This window comes from Nyctibius grandis, unplaced genomic scaffold (genome assembly GCF_013368605.1).
Source record: "Nyctibius grandis isolate bNycGra1 unplaced genomic scaffold, bNycGra1.pri scaffold_87_arrow_ctg1, whole genome shotgun sequence".
Classification (NCBI taxonomy): Eukaryota; Metazoa; Chordata; class Aves; order Nyctibiiformes; family Nyctibiidae; genus Nyctibius; species Nyctibius grandis.
In genome coordinates, this window is record NW_027167610.1 from 31400 (window position 1) to 47041 (window position 15642).

The 15642-nt window shown below is 64.8% G+C and overlaps 3 protein-coding genes across 4 annotated transcripts; 1 reads left to right on the forward strand and 2 right to left on the reverse strand.

Annotated features, from left to right (window-relative positions):
- Position 1: 1 nt before the first annotated feature.
- Positions 2-8971, reverse strand: LOC137677525 (integrin alpha-M-like). Its single transcript, XM_068424832.1, is given in 29 exon segments — positions 2-210; positions 314-424; positions 628-720; positions 856-969; positions 1056-1139; positions 1235-1342; positions 1425-1506; positions 1680-1900; positions 1998-2105; positions 2671-2812; positions 2908-2981; positions 3164-3295; positions 3391-3545; positions 4039-4196; positions 4282-4412; positions 4735-4941; positions 5022-5162; positions 5250-5398; positions 5916-6045; positions 6158-6231; positions 6312-6462; positions 7088-7241; positions 7342-7487; positions 7700-7830; positions 7913-8027; positions 8328-8392; positions 8489-8592; positions 8686-8803; positions 8923-8971. Coding segments are annotated over 29 exon segments (3519 nt in total). The 5' UTR covers positions 8960-8971; the 3' UTR covers positions 2-126.
- A 1997-nt stretch (positions 8972-10968) lies between these two features.
- Positions 10969-13166, forward strand: TACO1 (translational activator of cytochrome c oxidase I). Of its 2 annotated transcripts, none has more exons than XM_068424826.1 (5): positions 10969-11247; positions 11731-11837; positions 11900-12068; positions 12245-12331; positions 12847-13166. In XM_068424826.1, the coding sequence occupies exons 1-5, from the start codon at positions 11064-11066 to the stop codon at positions 13137-13139; spliced, it is 840 nt and encodes a 279-aa protein (XP_068280927.1). In that variant the 5' UTR covers positions 10969-11063; the 3' UTR covers positions 13140-13166. The 2 variants fall into 2 exon arrangements, with proteins under 2 accessions (XP_068280927.1, XP_068280928.1); XM_068424827.1 differs by having other exon boundaries at positions 11932-12068; positions 12148-12331.
- A 117-nt stretch (positions 13167-13283) lies between these two features.
- TBRG1 (transforming growth factor beta regulator 1) lies at positions 13284-15555 on the reverse strand. Its single transcript, XM_068424822.1, has one exon. The coding sequence runs from the start codon at positions 14687-14689 to the stop codon at positions 13340-13342; it is 1350 nt and encodes a 449-aa protein (XP_068280923.1). The 5' UTR covers positions 14690-15555; the 3' UTR covers positions 13284-13339.
- Between the last annotated feature and the right edge of the window lie 87 nt (positions 15556-15642).

A 15642-nucleotide genomic window follows, 5' to 3' on the forward strand; every position in this document is an offset into this window, starting at 1 on the left:
CTTCCTCCGATCGGGGTTTAATGAGGGGGAGCCCCGCACTGAACCCAGGTGTCAGGCACCCCCCTGGGGGGGCGCAGGGGTCTGGGCACCCCCTTTTCCCACCCCCCCACACCCCGGGGGGTCTCCTCACCCCTGGGGGTCGCCCAGGGGGGCCGTGGGGGTCCCATCACCCTCCATGAGCTCCTTGTAGCGGCGCTTGAAGAAGCCCACCTGGGAGGGGGGGAATTGGGAGGGGGGTGTGTGAGGCTGGGGGGGAGGAGCCCCCGCCCCCACCCACCAGTGGGCGGGGCTTCCACAGGCCCCGCCCCCTCACCTTGTAGAGCCCCAGAGCCACCAGCCCCAGCAGGACCAGCCCCCCGACGGTGCCCCCCAGGATGAGGGGCAGCGGGTTGGGGGTCTCCAGGCGCTCCACCAGCGTCTGCACCTGCGGGGGGGCGGGGGGGGCTGGCCGAGGGACCCGGGGACTGGGACCCCCACACCACCGCCCCCACAGACCCATATTCCGGATCCCCCACCCCATTTCCCCCACAGACCCCTATTCCGGAACCCCCACCCCACCTCCCTGCACTGACCCATACTCCAGGTCCCCCACCCCACCACCCCCCGACCCAGGCGTGGGGGTCGCACCTGGAGCTGGAGCATCCCCCCGGTGTTCCGGTAGCACCCCACATCGTAGAGGACCTGGGCCGAGCTCTGCACGACCACCTTGGGCTGCTGGGCCTGGGGTGGGGGGCAGCCGTGGGGCAGCAGTGGGGCACAGGGGGGATCGCCCCTGGGCGCCCTCCCCATCCCCAGTGTGCCCCCCACCCCGGCTGCCCCATGGCTGCCCCACGGCACCCACGGCTGCCCCCTTACCTGCGCCAGCCAGCCCAGGGCCAGGCTCCCCCCAAGGCTGAACCCCAGGGCCCGGGGGGGCTCCAGCCCCCCGACCCGGCACTGCAGCTCCCGGCAGGCGGCCACGGCGCAGTCCTGGGGGTCGGTGGGGACACGGGGAGGGGTTGACGGGGGGCTGGGGGCACCCCTGACCCACCTCCCCCGGGAGGGTTGGCACTCACCAGCAGGGGGCGCTCCCGAAGCCGCTGGGGGACATCAGGGACCCCCAGGTGCTCGCCCACCGCCTGGCACTGAGCCAGCTCCTGCTGGGGGGACCTCGGGTCAGGGGACCCCCGCTCTGGGCTGCCCCCGCTTTGGGGTCACCCCCGTGGTGGGGGGCAGCAGGACGGGGGGGTGTTACCTGGTCGGGGGTCACCTCCAGCGTGTCCCACAGCGGGGTCCCCCCCAGGGCCGTGGGGACCAGAAAGGTGACGTTGATGGGGAGGCCCCGCTGCCCCAAGACCTTCACCTGCCGCAGGGAGGGGGACAGTGGGGACGGGACCCCCGGGGGGACCCAGGGGTCCACGACTGCCCCCCTCCTCCCCCCTCACCTCGTAGTGGTGGGTGACGGGGGCGCTGGTGGGGGCCCCCGCGTGGGCCGAGACGTTGATGTACTTGGTGGAGTCCGGGGCGCTGGTGGGGACAAGAGGGGCCGTGGAGGGGGACGTGGGTTCGGGGCAGTGGGGCAGGTGGAGGGGCACGTTGGGGACCAGGGACAGGGGCTGGTGGCATACTGGGGACATGGGGACAGGGGGCAGGTGACATGGGTGGGGTGGCTGGTGGCCCGGGGAGGTGGCATCCCCTACCTGGTGAGGACGAGGAAGACGCCGTACACCACCGGGATCTCGGCGCGCTGCCACCGGCCGCCCGGCGCCCCGTTGTCGCTGCGGCAGAGGGGCGTCACGCATGTCACCTCACCCCGCACCCCCTGCGCCCCTGCCCCTCACCTGCTGGCATTGGCCACCACCTCCAACACACTCCCCAGCTCCGCGCCGTGGGGCACGTCCAGGGTGACGGTGAACACGACCTGCGGGACGGGATGCCCGAGCGTCACCCGCCCAACCCACCCGACGGCGACGTCCCCAGGCGCCCGAGCGGGCTGGGGGACGCCAGGGACCCCCTACCTCGGCGTCGGGGCGGAAGATGGGGTGGTTGACGAGGCAGAGGGTCCTGCGCCGCGGTCGCTCCGCCGGCTCCGAGTTGCAGTGCACGGACCCGGATCTCCTGGAGGACTGAGAATGCCCCGGGGGGGATCGGGGGTGGGAACGGGGAGGGCAAGACAACCTGGGGGGGTCAGGGGACATCTGGAGGCAGGCTAGAGGCCAGGCAGGCTTCTAGGGGGCATTGAGGACATCTGGAGAGGGTTGAGGAGGCCACATGGTCTTCTGGAGGGCTTGGGGGACACCTGGAAGGGGTCTGGGTGGGCAAACGGATATCTGGGAGGTCTTGGGGATATGTGATGGGGGGTTTGGGTGTCTTGAGGACATCTGGAGAAGGTTTAGGAGGACACATGGGCTTTTAGAGGGTCTTGATAAAATCTGGAGGGGGTTTTGGAGGCCACATAGACTTCTGGGGGTCTAGAGGACATCTGGAGAGGGTTCAGGAGGCCACATGGGCTTCTAGGGGGTCTTGAGAACACTGTGAGGGGAGTTGGGCATCCACATGATCTTGCAGGTGGTCTTGAGGGCATCTGGAAGGGCTTTAGGATGCCAAATGCACTTCTGGAGGGTCTTGGGGACTTCTGGGGGGTCTTCTAGGCTCTGAAGGATTTGGGGGGGATCGGTGGGGTGAGGGTACCTGGAGCACCACGGCCTTGCGGTAGGAAAGGGCCTCGGCGTGCTCCAGCTGGACGGTGGCCCCGTAGGAGTCCTCCCCGCGGTTGCGGAGGGTGACGGTGATGTCCACCACGTCGGTCACCCCCACCACGATGGTTTCCAGCCTGGGGTGGGGGACACAGAGGGAGGTGGGGGCAGGAGGGGGCAGACCCTGGCATCCACGGGTGTCCCCCTGACCCGGGGAACAGGGGGGACCTACCCTGAGAAGTTGAAGGAGACCTGGAGGTCGTCGATGCAGACGTTGTCAGCGCCGCAGTTCTTCTCGAAGGGCAGCTGAGGAGATGCCTTGTCCGTCTATCTGTCCATCCATCTTCTCCATCCATCCATCCCACCTCTCCTTCCATCCATCCATCCCACCTCTCTTTCCATCCATCCCTCCACACGCCCCAACCCTACACCCCACCACCCCTCTCCCCCAACGCCGCCACCGTGGGGTCGCCCCCCCCAGCCCCTACCGTGCCCACGACCACCGTCTCCGAGTCCTCGCTCAAGGCTGGCCGCAAGCCCTCGGCCACCGTGATGGGGTCCCCCGTGGCATCGTAGGTGAGGCGCAGCACCAGGGGGGTCAGCGTGTCCCGTGGGCACTCCTGCCCGGCACAGACGGACCACCGTGTCCCCCAGGCTGGTGCCGTGGGGTGGGCCACCCCCAGACCGCCCCGCCGGGGACTCTCCCGACACCCACCGTGAAGGCGATGGCCAAGGTCTCGCACCTCTGTCCGACGCCCAGCTGGAGGGTCCCGTTGCGGACGGCGGCGCTGCCGGCAAAGACGGCCCGGACCTTCGCCCGGCCGGGGTCCAGGGCCGCCTGGTACTGGAGGGTGGTGGAAACTTGGCTGCCTGTGGGGAAAGGAGGGGAACGTGGGTGGCCGGGGTCTCCAGCAGCCCCCCAGGATGGTGGGAAAGGGAGAGATGGAGAGCCAGATGGCTTTTGGAGGGTCTCGAGGACATCAGGAGGTGGTTTAGGAGGCCACGTCGATTTCTGGGGGCATCTGGGGACATCCGGAGGGGGATTGGAGACCTTGAGGACATCTGGAGGGGCTGTGGGAGGCCAGATGGAGATCTGGGGGGCTTGGGAGACACCTGGAGGGGCTTTGGGAGGCCAGATGTACATCTGGTGTGTCTTGAGGACATCTGGAGGGGTTTTGGGTGGCCAGATATGCTTCTGGTGGGTCTTAAGGACACTTGGAAAGGCTTTGGGAGGACAGATGGACTTCTGGGGGTCTTGAGAACATGGGGAGGGTGTTTGGGGGGGGTCCATATACACTGCTGGGGGTCTTGGGGACACGTGCAGATGCTTTGGGGGTCCAGAGAGACTTCTGGGAGGTCTCACCAAAGTTGTCAGGGGTTTTCTTGGTGCTGAGGAAGCAGATCTCAGCCTTGGCCACTTCCCCCTTGAGCTCTTCCTCCTCCTGACAGTCAAAGGCGGCCGCGGGGATCTCCTGGGGCTGGAAAGCCACCTTCACGCGGACCTTGAGCAGCGGCTGGGACCTGGTGGTGACAGCCATAGGGGGGTGGTGCTGGCCACTGCAGTCTGCAGGCCGTGGAAGGTCCCCGGTGGATCCCCTGGGCGCACCTGAGCAGCAGGACCTGTCCCTGGGCGCCCACGGCCACGTCTGGCAGCCTGTCCCCCGTCAGGTCCTGGCCACCGCTGATGGCCTGGCCGAAATAGCGTGGCCCGCTGGAGAACCGGGTGCCTGAGATGCGCTGGGGAGAGAGAGGCGCCCACGTGGGTGAGACGTCTCCGGTGCCCAGGGTGTTCCCAGCACCTGGGACACCTTCAGGAGCTGGAGGGCCTCCAGCTTCCAGGACACCCTGGGCACCTGGAGCGTCTCCAGCACCCAAGATATCTCCAGCACCCCGGGGCATCCAGCACCCAGGACAACTCCACCACCCAGGACAACTCCACCACCCAGGATGTCTCCACCACCCAGGATGTCTCCACCATCTGGCACCTCTCTGTCACCCAGCAGGCACCCGTGACCCGGGACATCCCCACCCCAGCACCAGAGGGTGGGGAGGGTCTCACCTGGCTGTACTGGGAGGTGACACCATCCCGCTTCCCGTGGAAGACGTAGACGGCCCCCCTCTCCTCGTCCTCCAGCGGGGCCCCCACGGCCACGTCGGGCCACCGGTCCCCGTTGACGTCCCCCAGGCGAGCCAGGCTGGCCCCAAAGCGCCCCAAGGGGTGGCCGGGCTGTCCCTGCAGCATCTGCTGGCACCCCAGCCGGCCGCCCTGGGTGGGGACGAGGTGCCGGGTGACCCCCCTGCCTGCCGTGGGGCCCGGGGGGGCAGGGTGGGGCGGGGGGCCCCTACCTTCAGCCTGAGGGTGCAGACGGCCACGCGGCCCCCGCTGCCGGCCCCATAGAACATGGGGGCCCCCACCAGCACCACCTCGGCCGAGCCGTCCCCGTCGGCGTCCAGGGCACAGAGGGACGCCCCAAAGTAGGAGCCCACCTGTGGGGACAAGGGGCCGTGGGGCAGGCTGGGGGGTTCACCCCCTCCCCAGCACCCCCCGTCCCCTCCCCGTGTCCCCACCGTTACCTGCGGCCCCGTGGCATCTGCCAGGAGCTCCCAAGCAGCCCGGGGGCCGCGGAGGTGGAAGAGGAGGAGGCGGCCAACGTGGCGGTAGCGGGGGGCCCCCAGCGCCAGCGCCCGGCTGCCCCCCAGGGACAGGGACTCGGCCGCGTAGCCTGGCCACAGCGGGGGGTCAGCGGGGACCCTCCTGGGGGTGCCAGCGGCCCCAGGAGACTTGGGGGGATGCTGGCGTCCCCTAGATCCTCATGGGGGCACCAGTGTCCCCAGGATCCTCACAAGGGCACCAACATCCCCAGGACCTCACGGGGGCACCAACATCCCAAAGTCTCTTGTGGAGATGCTGATGTCCCCTGGACCTCACGGGGACACCAACATCCCCTAGATCCTCATGGGGACACCAATGTCCCCAGGAACATTGTGAGGGCATTCATGTCCCCAGGACATCCATGGTGACATTCCCAAGGACCTGACAACCCCAAGACCCTTGAGGACACAGATGTCCCCAGGATCCTGGCAGGGACATGGACTTCTCCCCGCAACCCCCAGGAGGCTGCTGGCAGGTTCCTCGGACCCTCCCGAGGACACTGACGTCCCCAGGACCCTCATGGGGGACACCACCATCCCCAGGACCCTGGCGAGGACCCATCCATCCCTGTCCCAGGCAGCCCTTACCCAAGTAGGCGTCGTTCATGTCCCCAGCGTCTCGGGACACGTTGACGAAGGTGGCCTCCCCACCCCTGCCGTAGACAAAGACCCCTCCGGACCAGTCGTAGGCACCCACCGCTCCCAGTATGGGCCCCTCCTGCACCAGTAAAGATGGGGAGGGGGACAGTGGTGACGGGAGAGGAGTCAGTCCTTCCCCAGGGACATCCCATGGGCATGGGGACGGTCTCAGGTGGCCGGGGGACACTCACGGGGGTGAGCAGAGCGCTGAAGCCCTCCTGGGCCATCTCCAGCTGGAAGGAGCTGCTGTGGGCGGACTGGGTGCCTGGGGGCAGGCTGGGGTGAGCAGGGGGCACCAACTGCCCCCCTCGGCCACACCCCAGCCGCCCCGTGGCTCCCCAGTACCCTCGATGGCGAAGATCTTCTCCTGCAGCTCGTTCTGGATGCCCTGCAGGGCGTCAAAGTTGTCCACCCTGAAGACGTGGTCCTTGCTGGGTTCAGAGGCAATGGTGCGGAGCTCTTCCACGGCTTCTGGGTCCACGAAGGCGCTGCCCACCTGTGGCCGGAGAAGGATGGGAGGGTGGAGGGATGGAGAGGTTTGGGGAGGGAGGGGAGGGTGGGTGGATGGGTGTTTGGAGAGGGAGGGATGGACAGACGTGAATAAAATGGGTGGAGATGCTTGGAAATGGGTGGGTGGATGGGTGGGTGAAGATGTTTTGGCATGGATGGACGGACGGCCAAGTTTGGAGGTGTCTGGAGATGGACAGAGGTGCTTGGAGATGAATGGATGGCTGAAGATGTTGGATGGATGGATGGACGGCCAAGTTTGGAGATGTCTGGAGATGGACAGAGGTGCTTGGAGATGAATGGATGGCTGGAGATGTTGGATGGATGGATGGACAGATGGATGGATGGAGATATTGGGATGGATGGCTTAAAGGAAGTTTGGAGATGTTTGGAGATGAACAGAGGTGCTTCTATACGGATGGATGGCTGGACATGTTTGGAGATGGATGGATGGAGATGTCTGGAGATGGATGGCCATGTTTAAAAAGGGTTGGATGGTCTAACGGATGGTGACATTTGCCGATGGATGGACAAACAGATGGCTGGATGGACAGACGTGTTTGGAATGGGTAGTTGCTTGGGGGTGGGTGGCTTTGGGCATGCCGGTCCCTCACCCCAATGGCGTAGCGGGTGACCCTCATCTGGTTGGCCAAAGGGATGACTTGTGAGTACTCCATATTGTCACCGAACTTCCTCCCGTCCGTGATCACAATGAGGATTTTGTAGGCATCTTCTCGGGCCCCTTTGCTGGGGATGAACATCTCCGTCCTGCGCCAGGGAAGGATGAGGGTCTCCCTTCACCCCACGGCAGGTAGGAGAGGGGTCACAGGGTGGGTGAGGTGTGGGGCGGGGGGGACGCAGGACTCACAGGACTTTCCAGATGGCGGTGGCAGTGCGGGTGGTGCGCCGGAGCGGCTGCACCTGCTTCAGCAGTGCGACGGGGTCACGGGACCTCCGGAAGGTGTTGAAGTCAAAGTGGTTCAAGACGATATCAGAGAACTGGGTGAGAGCAAACTGCGGGGGGGGCACACATAGGGACACAACTGCTGCGGTAGGAGCCACCCAAAATGCCATCCCACCGCCAAGAGGGAAGAGCGGCCCAAAGCATCACCCGTTGTGAGGAGCTACATGCAACATCATCAGGGGCAACCCCCCAAGGTGACAACCCCTTGCCAACAGCCATTTGGGGGGGGGGGGGTCACCGCCAGCATCTGGGTGGGTGGTACCTGCGTGTCAGTGCCCTTGAAGCGCTTCATCACCTCCGCGATGAAGGTCTTCATCGTCCAGAACTCGGGGATTTTGATGCTGCCCGAGCCATCGATGAGGAACACCACATCCGAGGAGCGCTTGGGACACTCTGGGAAGGGGCACGGAGACATCCCTGTGGTCAGCTGGGCCAGGATGTCCCCAGCACATCCCTCCCCCAGTGACCCCCATACCTGGTTGGGCATCTGGGATGCGCTGGAGCTGCTGGAGGTTGGTGTCGAGGAGGACGCAGAAGCCGTTGAGGTGGACGTTCTGCCCGCAGGCTTTGGGCACGGTGGGGGCGCACGCCTGGGTTCAGGCAGGGGAGGACACCCCGAAATCAGCAGAGCCCAGGATGGGGAGATGGGCGATACCTGGGGCCACCAATCCCCTCCTTGATGTCACCCCAGAAAAACCAGTTTTGGGGCACAACCTCCTTGATATCATACCCAAGGGCCAAATTGGGGTGCAACCTCCATGATTTCACCCCAGACCAAACAATTTCAGGGTTCAATCCCCCCCCCATTGGCCCAGATCATCCCAATTTTGGGGTGAACCCCATAACCACCCTCCCCCTGACCCTGACCCAAGCCCCCCCACCACACTCACCAGGGCCCTGGTGCCCTCAGCAGCCAACGCTAACCCCAGGGATGCATTGACGGCCTCCGGGGGTCCTAGGGAGAGAGGGAGTGAGACCATCCTCCTCCTCCTCCTCGGGGGGTCCCAGGCATCCGGTTTTGAGGAGGGGGGGGAAAGAGTGGGGGGCTCACCGGTGACAGGGACCTCCTGGCACTTCCCTGAGCGGTGCCGGCATCGGTAGATCGTCCCCATCTGGTTGACGGCACCACGTTGCAATGGGGCACCCACAAGGACCCTGCGGGGTTGGGTGGGGAGGGAAAGGAGGTGGTGGGGGAGGTTGTGGGGGGGAACCCTCCCCACCCCTGGGGTGTACCCCTCCCCACCTTACCCGCCATCGTCGGTGGTGCCGAAATGGGCCACGGTCTGTCCGAAAGCCCCCCCGGCGTCCCCGCGGAAGACCATCACCGTCTCCACGTCCACCCCGGTGCCGTGGCAGGAGGTCAGCACTGGTGGCAGGGTGGGGGGGGGGCGCACAGTGGACCCAGGGGTCCGGCTGGGACCCCACACCCCGCCATGGGGACACAGGGGTCCGGGTGGGACCCCACACCCCCCAGGAGGGACCCACCTGCCCCCAGACAGACGAGTAGGACCCGGGGCTCCATGTTGCGTCGGGATCCAGGAGGGGATGACGGGAGCGGGGGCCGAAGCAGAAGTTGGGGGTGTGGGGCGGGAGGGGAAGGAAGCGGGGCGGGGTGGGGGGAGAGGGACAGGAATTTGGGAGGAAAAAGATAAAAAAGGGGGGGAAAGAGAGAGATGGTGGAATGGGGAGGGGGAAAGGGCAAAGGGGGAGAAAGGACAGGGGGGAGATGGATGGGTACAGCCAGACAGCACACAGCTGGAGGGGGTACAGCCGCACAGCTGGAGGGGGTACAGCCAGACAACTGGAGGGGGTACAGCCGGAGAGCACACAGCTGGAGGGGGTACAGCCAGACAGCTGGAGGGGGTACAGCCAGGCAGCGCACAGCTGGAGGGGGAACAGGTGCACAGCTGGAGGGGGTACAGACAGACGGTGCACAGCTGGGTGGGGTACAGCCGCAGGGTGGGGGTTACCCGGTGCTGGGGTTCACCCCTGTTCAGGGTGTCATCCTCATCCCCATCGCTTTCACAACCCTGCCGGCCACTTGCACAAGGGTGGTGGCCTCAAGGTGACGTCAACTTCCCATCCCTGTCCCCAAGAGGGACGTGCATCCATCCCCCACCCCGGAAGGAGCCGCGGTCTGGGCCCCCACAACCTCCTTCCTGTGGTGATGGCGCTTCCCCCCACCACTGGGGTGGGGGGCAGGGGGGGTTGTCCATCCATCTGTCCATCCATCTCCAAACTTCTCTATCCGTCCATCTGTCAGTCCCCTAAACATCTCCATCCATCCTTCCATCCCCATCTCCATCCATCCATCCAACCATCCTCAAACATCTCATCCATCCATCCACCAACATCTCCCACCCCAAAACATCTCCACATCTCCGTCCATCTGTCCGTCCATCCCTTCCTCCACCTCCTCGCAGACCCTAGCCAGTACCCCCCACCCTGCTGCACCCCCAGGGACTTCTCCAGCCCTCTGGTCCACTGAGGGTCACCAATGGGTGGAGACAAGGCTGTCACCAGATGCTGCTTTGGAGGAACCACCTCCTGGTGACTCATGGCCACCAGCCAACATCTCACTCCATCTTCCCACAGGCGTTTCTCAACCGTCTGCCTCGTCACCCCCTCAAATCCCCATGGTGACCCACAGCCATTGGCCAACATCCCACTCCACTGAGGAATCATCAGCCGCACCATGGCTGACCCACCTGGGATGGGGAAGAGGTTTTTAGGGGTCATCTTCTGTTAATCCATGGCCGTTGGCCAACATCCCGTCCCACCCTCTGACCGGCGTCATCTGGGTCCTTCATGTTTGACCCACACGTGGTGGAGAGGAGGTTTCTCAAAGAAGATGCAGAGGTGCTGGGGACCGTGGGCAAGACGAAACCTTCAGGGTGACATAGGGTGTTGTGGGGTTAGTTTGGGGACAGGATTTGGGTGATGGGGTGGGGTCAAGCACTGGGGGAGGCCAGGACATGGCCGCATCTGCAAGGTCCTGGAGATCACACCAGGGTGGTGGCCATGAGCCATTTGAATGTGACCATGAGCCATTTGAACGTGGCCACATCCCAAGATGACACCAGGATGGAGGCCACAAGCCATTGGCCATCACGGGGCCATCACCACATCCCAAGGTGACACCAGGACAGTGTCCACCAACCATTCAGCATCACGGGGACATCACCGTGTCCCAGAGTGACACCATGATCATGGCCAAAGGGTCTATAGGGCCACAGGGTCTATAGGGCCACCGCACAAGCACCATAGGGTCTACGCAGCGCCCCCCCCACTATAGGGGGTCTATAGGGCCGCCCTACAAGCACTAGGTCCCTACCAGGTCCCTCTGGCCACTCCCAGTACCCTCCAGTGCCTCCCAGTAACCCTCCCATCGCTCCCGCCTCCCTCCCTCCCCCGCCCGCCCCGAGGGAAGGGGGGGTGGGACTATGCAAATCAAAGCCTGACGTCACCCTCCCCGCCCCCCGCGGGCAGTGGATGTTACCCAGCATCCCTTGCGGCGGCGGGGGGAGGGGTCGGGCTACGCTCGGACGCTGTGGTGGGGAGAGGGCTGTCCCCAGACGTCTGGGTCCCACCTCAACCCCCACCACCCCCGCCCCCCCCCCAGCCCCATGGCCCTGGCACTGGCCCGGTGGCCCCGTCTGGTGGCCGCCGGCCGCCCCCTCCACGTCGGGCCACCGTCCTGGGCCGGCCACAACCGCTGGTCCAAGGTGAGGAACGTCAAGGGTCCGCGCGACGCTGCCCGCAGCCGCCTCTTCCAGCGCCTCAGCCTGATGCTGCGCACCGCCGCCCGCGGTAGGGACCCCCCGGACCCCCTCCCCACCCACAGCCCTGCCACAGTGGTCCCTAGGGTGGTGGGACTCCATCGGGTCCTCTGGGGCTGGTGGGATCCCAGCGGGTCTTCTCAGATCCTACCCAACCTTGATCCCTGTGGGTGGGGGGGTGTCTGATCCCCTGCCCCTGGGATCTTGCAGCCCAGCAGATCCTCTCCCCCAGGATCCTGGGGATCCCTCAGCCCCCCACAGATTCCCCCAGGTTCCCTGGGATCACAGAGATCTCTCCATCCCCCCAGGTCCACTGGGATCCCAGCCCCACGTCCCCCAGGATCTCTTGGGGTTCTCCAGGATCCTAGAGGTCCTTCTGCCCCACAGACCCTCCCAGCTCCCCCAGGATCTCCCTGCCCCACAGACCACCCACGCCCCCAGGTCCTCTAGGATTTGGGGAGGGTCTCCCTATTCCCCCCCCTCCAGATCCCAGCCACACCCTCTCTCCCTGCAGAGGGGGGCGCGGACCCAGCACTCAACTCTCAGTTGGCCAACGTGGTAGAGCAGTGCCGGGCGAAGAACATGCCCAAGGCCTCCATCGAGGCGGCCATCCATGGCGCGGTAGGTCCTGGGGGATTTTGGGGAGGGGGACGGATGGACACAGGGGGATCGAGCCCTCCAAGTTGGGGGGATCCCTGAGCCCCCCCTGCCCCAGGAGAGATCGGCGGCAGCGGCAGCCCGGCTGCTCTATGAAGCCCGTGGCCCCGGTGGCTCGGCTCTTCTCCTGGAGGTCCTCACCGACAACCCCCGGCGGAGCCAGCAGGACGTCCGTCTCATCCTCACCCGTCACGGGTCAGTCCGAGGGGGGACCCAGGCGTCGGGCGCCGAGAACCCCGGCGTCCCGGGCTGAGTCGGGTGCGGGTACCCGCAGAGGAACGATGGCTGAGGGGGCGCGACACGGCTTCGAGCAGAAGGGGGTGGTGCGCGTGGGGCCACGGGACCTTCAGGGCCACCTCGTCTCTCTGGAGGCGGCACTGGAGGCAGCGCTGGAGGCCGGGGCCCAGGATGTCTGCCCGGACGAGGAGGAGGAGGAAGAGGAGGAACCAGCACTGAAGGTGAGTGAGGAGGGCAGTGGGCCAGCAGGTGCTGGGTTTGGCTGGTTTTGGAGTGAACCGGGTGGTCCTCTTGGTGCCCAGACTGCTCTTGGCCATTCCCTGGCTACTGTTAGCCATTTCTGACCATCCAAGACCATCCTGGATCACCACTGGTTGTCCCCAACGACTCTTGGCCCTTCCCCAACCGCTCTTCGTTATTTCCTGACAGCTCTTGGCCATTCCTTCCCCCATTGAGGACCATCCCTGACCACCACTGGTTGTCCCTAGCACTCTTGACTGTCCCCAGCCACTCTTGGCCATCCCCGACTACCCTTGGCCACTCCTTGACCATCCCTGACTACCTGTGGCCATGCCTTGACCATCCCTGAGTACCCGTGGCCATGCCTTGACCGTCCCTGACTACCCGTGGCCATGCCTTGACCATCCCCAACCACCCTTGGCCATTCCTTGACCATCCCAAACCACCCTTGGACATTTCTTGGCCATCCCCAACCGCCGTTGGCCATTCCCCACAGTTCATCTGCGAGACCTCAGCCCTGCGGACCGTGCGGGAGCATTTGGCGGCTTCAGGGCTGCGCCCACTCTCGGCCACCATCGAGTACTTGCCCCAGGACCGGGTGACGCTGCCGGAGGGGACGCGGGAGCAGGCGGAGCGTCTCCTTCAGGCCCTCAGCGACTGCCCCGACATCATCCGCCTCTACCACAACATCCAATAGGAGATGGGGGGGGGGGGGAATTTGGCCCCACCAATTGGAGGGCCATGTTCCGCCCCCCCCCCCCCCGCCATATCTTGTCCCCATCCCCGTGATGACAATAAAGCCCTGTTTAGACCATGGCTCCACCTCCATGGGCAACCACCACCCCAGGGAGGTTCATTAGCATATGGCCAAGGGGAGGAGCCCAGGCGTCTGGGGCAAGGCGCCCCCCCTCCCAAACAAACATGGCGGCAGCAGAGAGCGGGGTCATTTATTTGGGGGACGGGGACGGAGCGGGGCGGGGGGGGGAGTGTCACTCATCAGAGCCGGTGGGGCTGCCAAGGAAGATGTCAGCATAGGCAAACGCTGGGCCGGCCCCTTCTTCCTCCTCCTCCTCCTCTTCATCGTCGTCGTCGTCGTCGTCATCGTCCTCCTCCTCCTCTTCTTCCTCCTCCTCCTCGGGGTGGAGGAAGGCCCCAGCCTCGCCCTGGAGGAGCTGGCGGACAGCGGGGTGGGTGAGGCCAAAGAAGTCATCGCCGGCGCCGGGGGCTGGTGGCATTGCCCGGGGACGCCCCCCGGCCTCCCCCAGGGCCTGGAGGAGTCGGCCATGGCAGATGTCAGGTGTGGGGCCCACCATCACCCTCCCGGGCTCGTCCTCGGACACGATCTCGCAGCGAGGACCGGCCACGATCCGGCAGGTGTACAGGCAGCGGCGGGCCGGGCGGCGGGTGCTGGCGAAGAGGCGGGTGCTATGGAAGCCCAAGGGCAAGATGGCCCCCGGCCCCACGCCACCGACACCCAGGCTGTGCACTGTCAGAGGCCCCAACGCCAAAGGCAGGGTCAACGCCCCGCCGTGCCGGCGGGGGGTTGGCCTCAAGATGGCCGCCGGTGGCCCAGCTGGGCTGGAGGTGTCCTCAAGTGGTCTCAAGATAGCCGCGGGCAACATGTCCAGCTTGGGGCCGCCTCTCAGCCCGTTTGGCCTCAAGTCGTCTCTTGGGCCATCCCGCAGCCCTGTTGGCCTCAACCCATCTCTTGACTCATCTCTCGGGCCGTCTCTTGGCCCCATTGTCCTTGAACCATCTCTGGGCCCATCTCTCAGCCCGTTGGACCTTGACCCATCTCCTGGACTGTCTCGTGAGCCAGTTGGCCTCACCCCCTCACCCCGCCTTGATCCAGCCGGCCTTGACTCATCTCTTGACCCAACCAGCCTTGAGCCAGTTGGCCTTGACTCATCTCTTGGTCCATCTCTTGGCCCAGTTGGCCTTGACTCATCTCTTGGCCCATCTCTTGGCCCAGTTGACCGCGCCCCGTCCCTCGCTCCATCTCTTGACCCAGTCGGCCTCGACCCATCCCTCGCTCCCGTTGACCGCGCCCCATCTTTCCCTCCATCTCTTGACCCGTCGGCCCGGGACCCGCCGCGGCGAGGCCGGCGGACGGTGACCTCCCCAGGGATCTCCTCGGGGCCGGCCATGGCCCGGAGCTGGAGGAGCCGGGTGAGGAGGAAGCGGCGCTCATCCCGCGCCCGCAGGCACTTGGCCTCCAGCCGGGCCACCTCGTCGCAGAGGGCGCCGTTCTCGAACACCAGCGCCCGCGCCGCCCGCCGCAGCCGGCTGTACTTGAGGCGGTACCGCTCCGCCGGGCGCTGCCGCGGCCCCTTCGGCATCCTGCCTGCCCAATTAACCCCGAGCCGTTAATCAGCTCGTGGTCTCGCTGGCAAGGAATTGATCGCAACCCTTCTCCGTTGCCGGCTGCAATTAGTGCAACGGATGCCGTGAATTGCAATTAATGCAGCGGGTTGCAATTAATGCAATGGGTTGTGATTAATGCAATTGGTTGCGATTAATGCGACGGGTTGAAATTAACTCAATGGGTTGCAATTAATGCAACAGGTTGCTATTAATTTGGTTGCAATTAACGTGATGGGTTGCAATGAATTCAATGCGTTGCAATTAATGCGACGGGTTGCGATTAACTCAATGCGTTGCGATTAATGCAACAGGTTGCAATTAATTCGATGGGTTGCAATTAACGTGATGGGTTGCGATTAATTTGATGGGTTGCAATTAATTTGACTGGTTGCAATTAATGCGATGGATTGCAACCAATGCGACGGGTTGCAATTAATTCAACTGGTTGCGATTAACGCGATGGGTCGTGATTAACGCGATGGGCTGCAATTAACGCAATGGGTTGCGATTAACACCATGGGTCAATGCAGTGAATCGATGGGAATGAATCGCAATTAGCGCCGTGGGCTGCAATTAACGCAAAGAACCGTCACTGCCGCAATGAATTGCAATTAATTAGCGCAACGGATCGCGATCGACGCCCGGTCGCGCCGTTACCAAACGACACGTTTAATAAATCATTATTAAACCGATAGTTTAATAAATCATTATTAAAGCCGGTTTTTAATCGCTGCGTTAATTGCCGCCGCCGTTAATTGCAACGCTAATTGCTGCCTCGCTGCTCCCCCCCACCACCACCCCCCAGCCATTTCGGATTGGGGTGAAACCCGGCGATTTCGGGGCACTCACCCGGCGCGCGCGTCCGGGGAAGGAGGAAGTGGGGGGAGGGGCGGGGGGAGGGGACGGGAAGAGGAGGGGCGGGGGGGAG

Bases quoted from the DNA above. Each gene is read 5' to 3' on its own strand.
- TBRG1 (XM_068424822.1), bottom strand. From the start codon at position 14,689: ATGCCGAAGGGGCCGCGGCAGCGCCCGGCGGAGCGGTACCGCCTCAAG.
- TACO1 (XM_068424826.1), top strand. From the start codon at position 11,064: ATGGCCCTGGCACTGGCCCGGTGGCCCCGTCTGGTGGCCGCCGGCCGC. The intron at 11,248-11,730 runs GTAGGGACCCCC...CTCTCCCTGCAG, and splicing joins GCTGCGCACCGCCGCCCGCG to AGGGGGGCGCGGACCCAGCA. The intron at 12,069-12,244 runs GTCAGTCCGAGG...GTCTCTCTGGAG, and splicing joins CTCATCCTCACCCGTCACGG to GCGGCACTGGAGGCAGCGCT.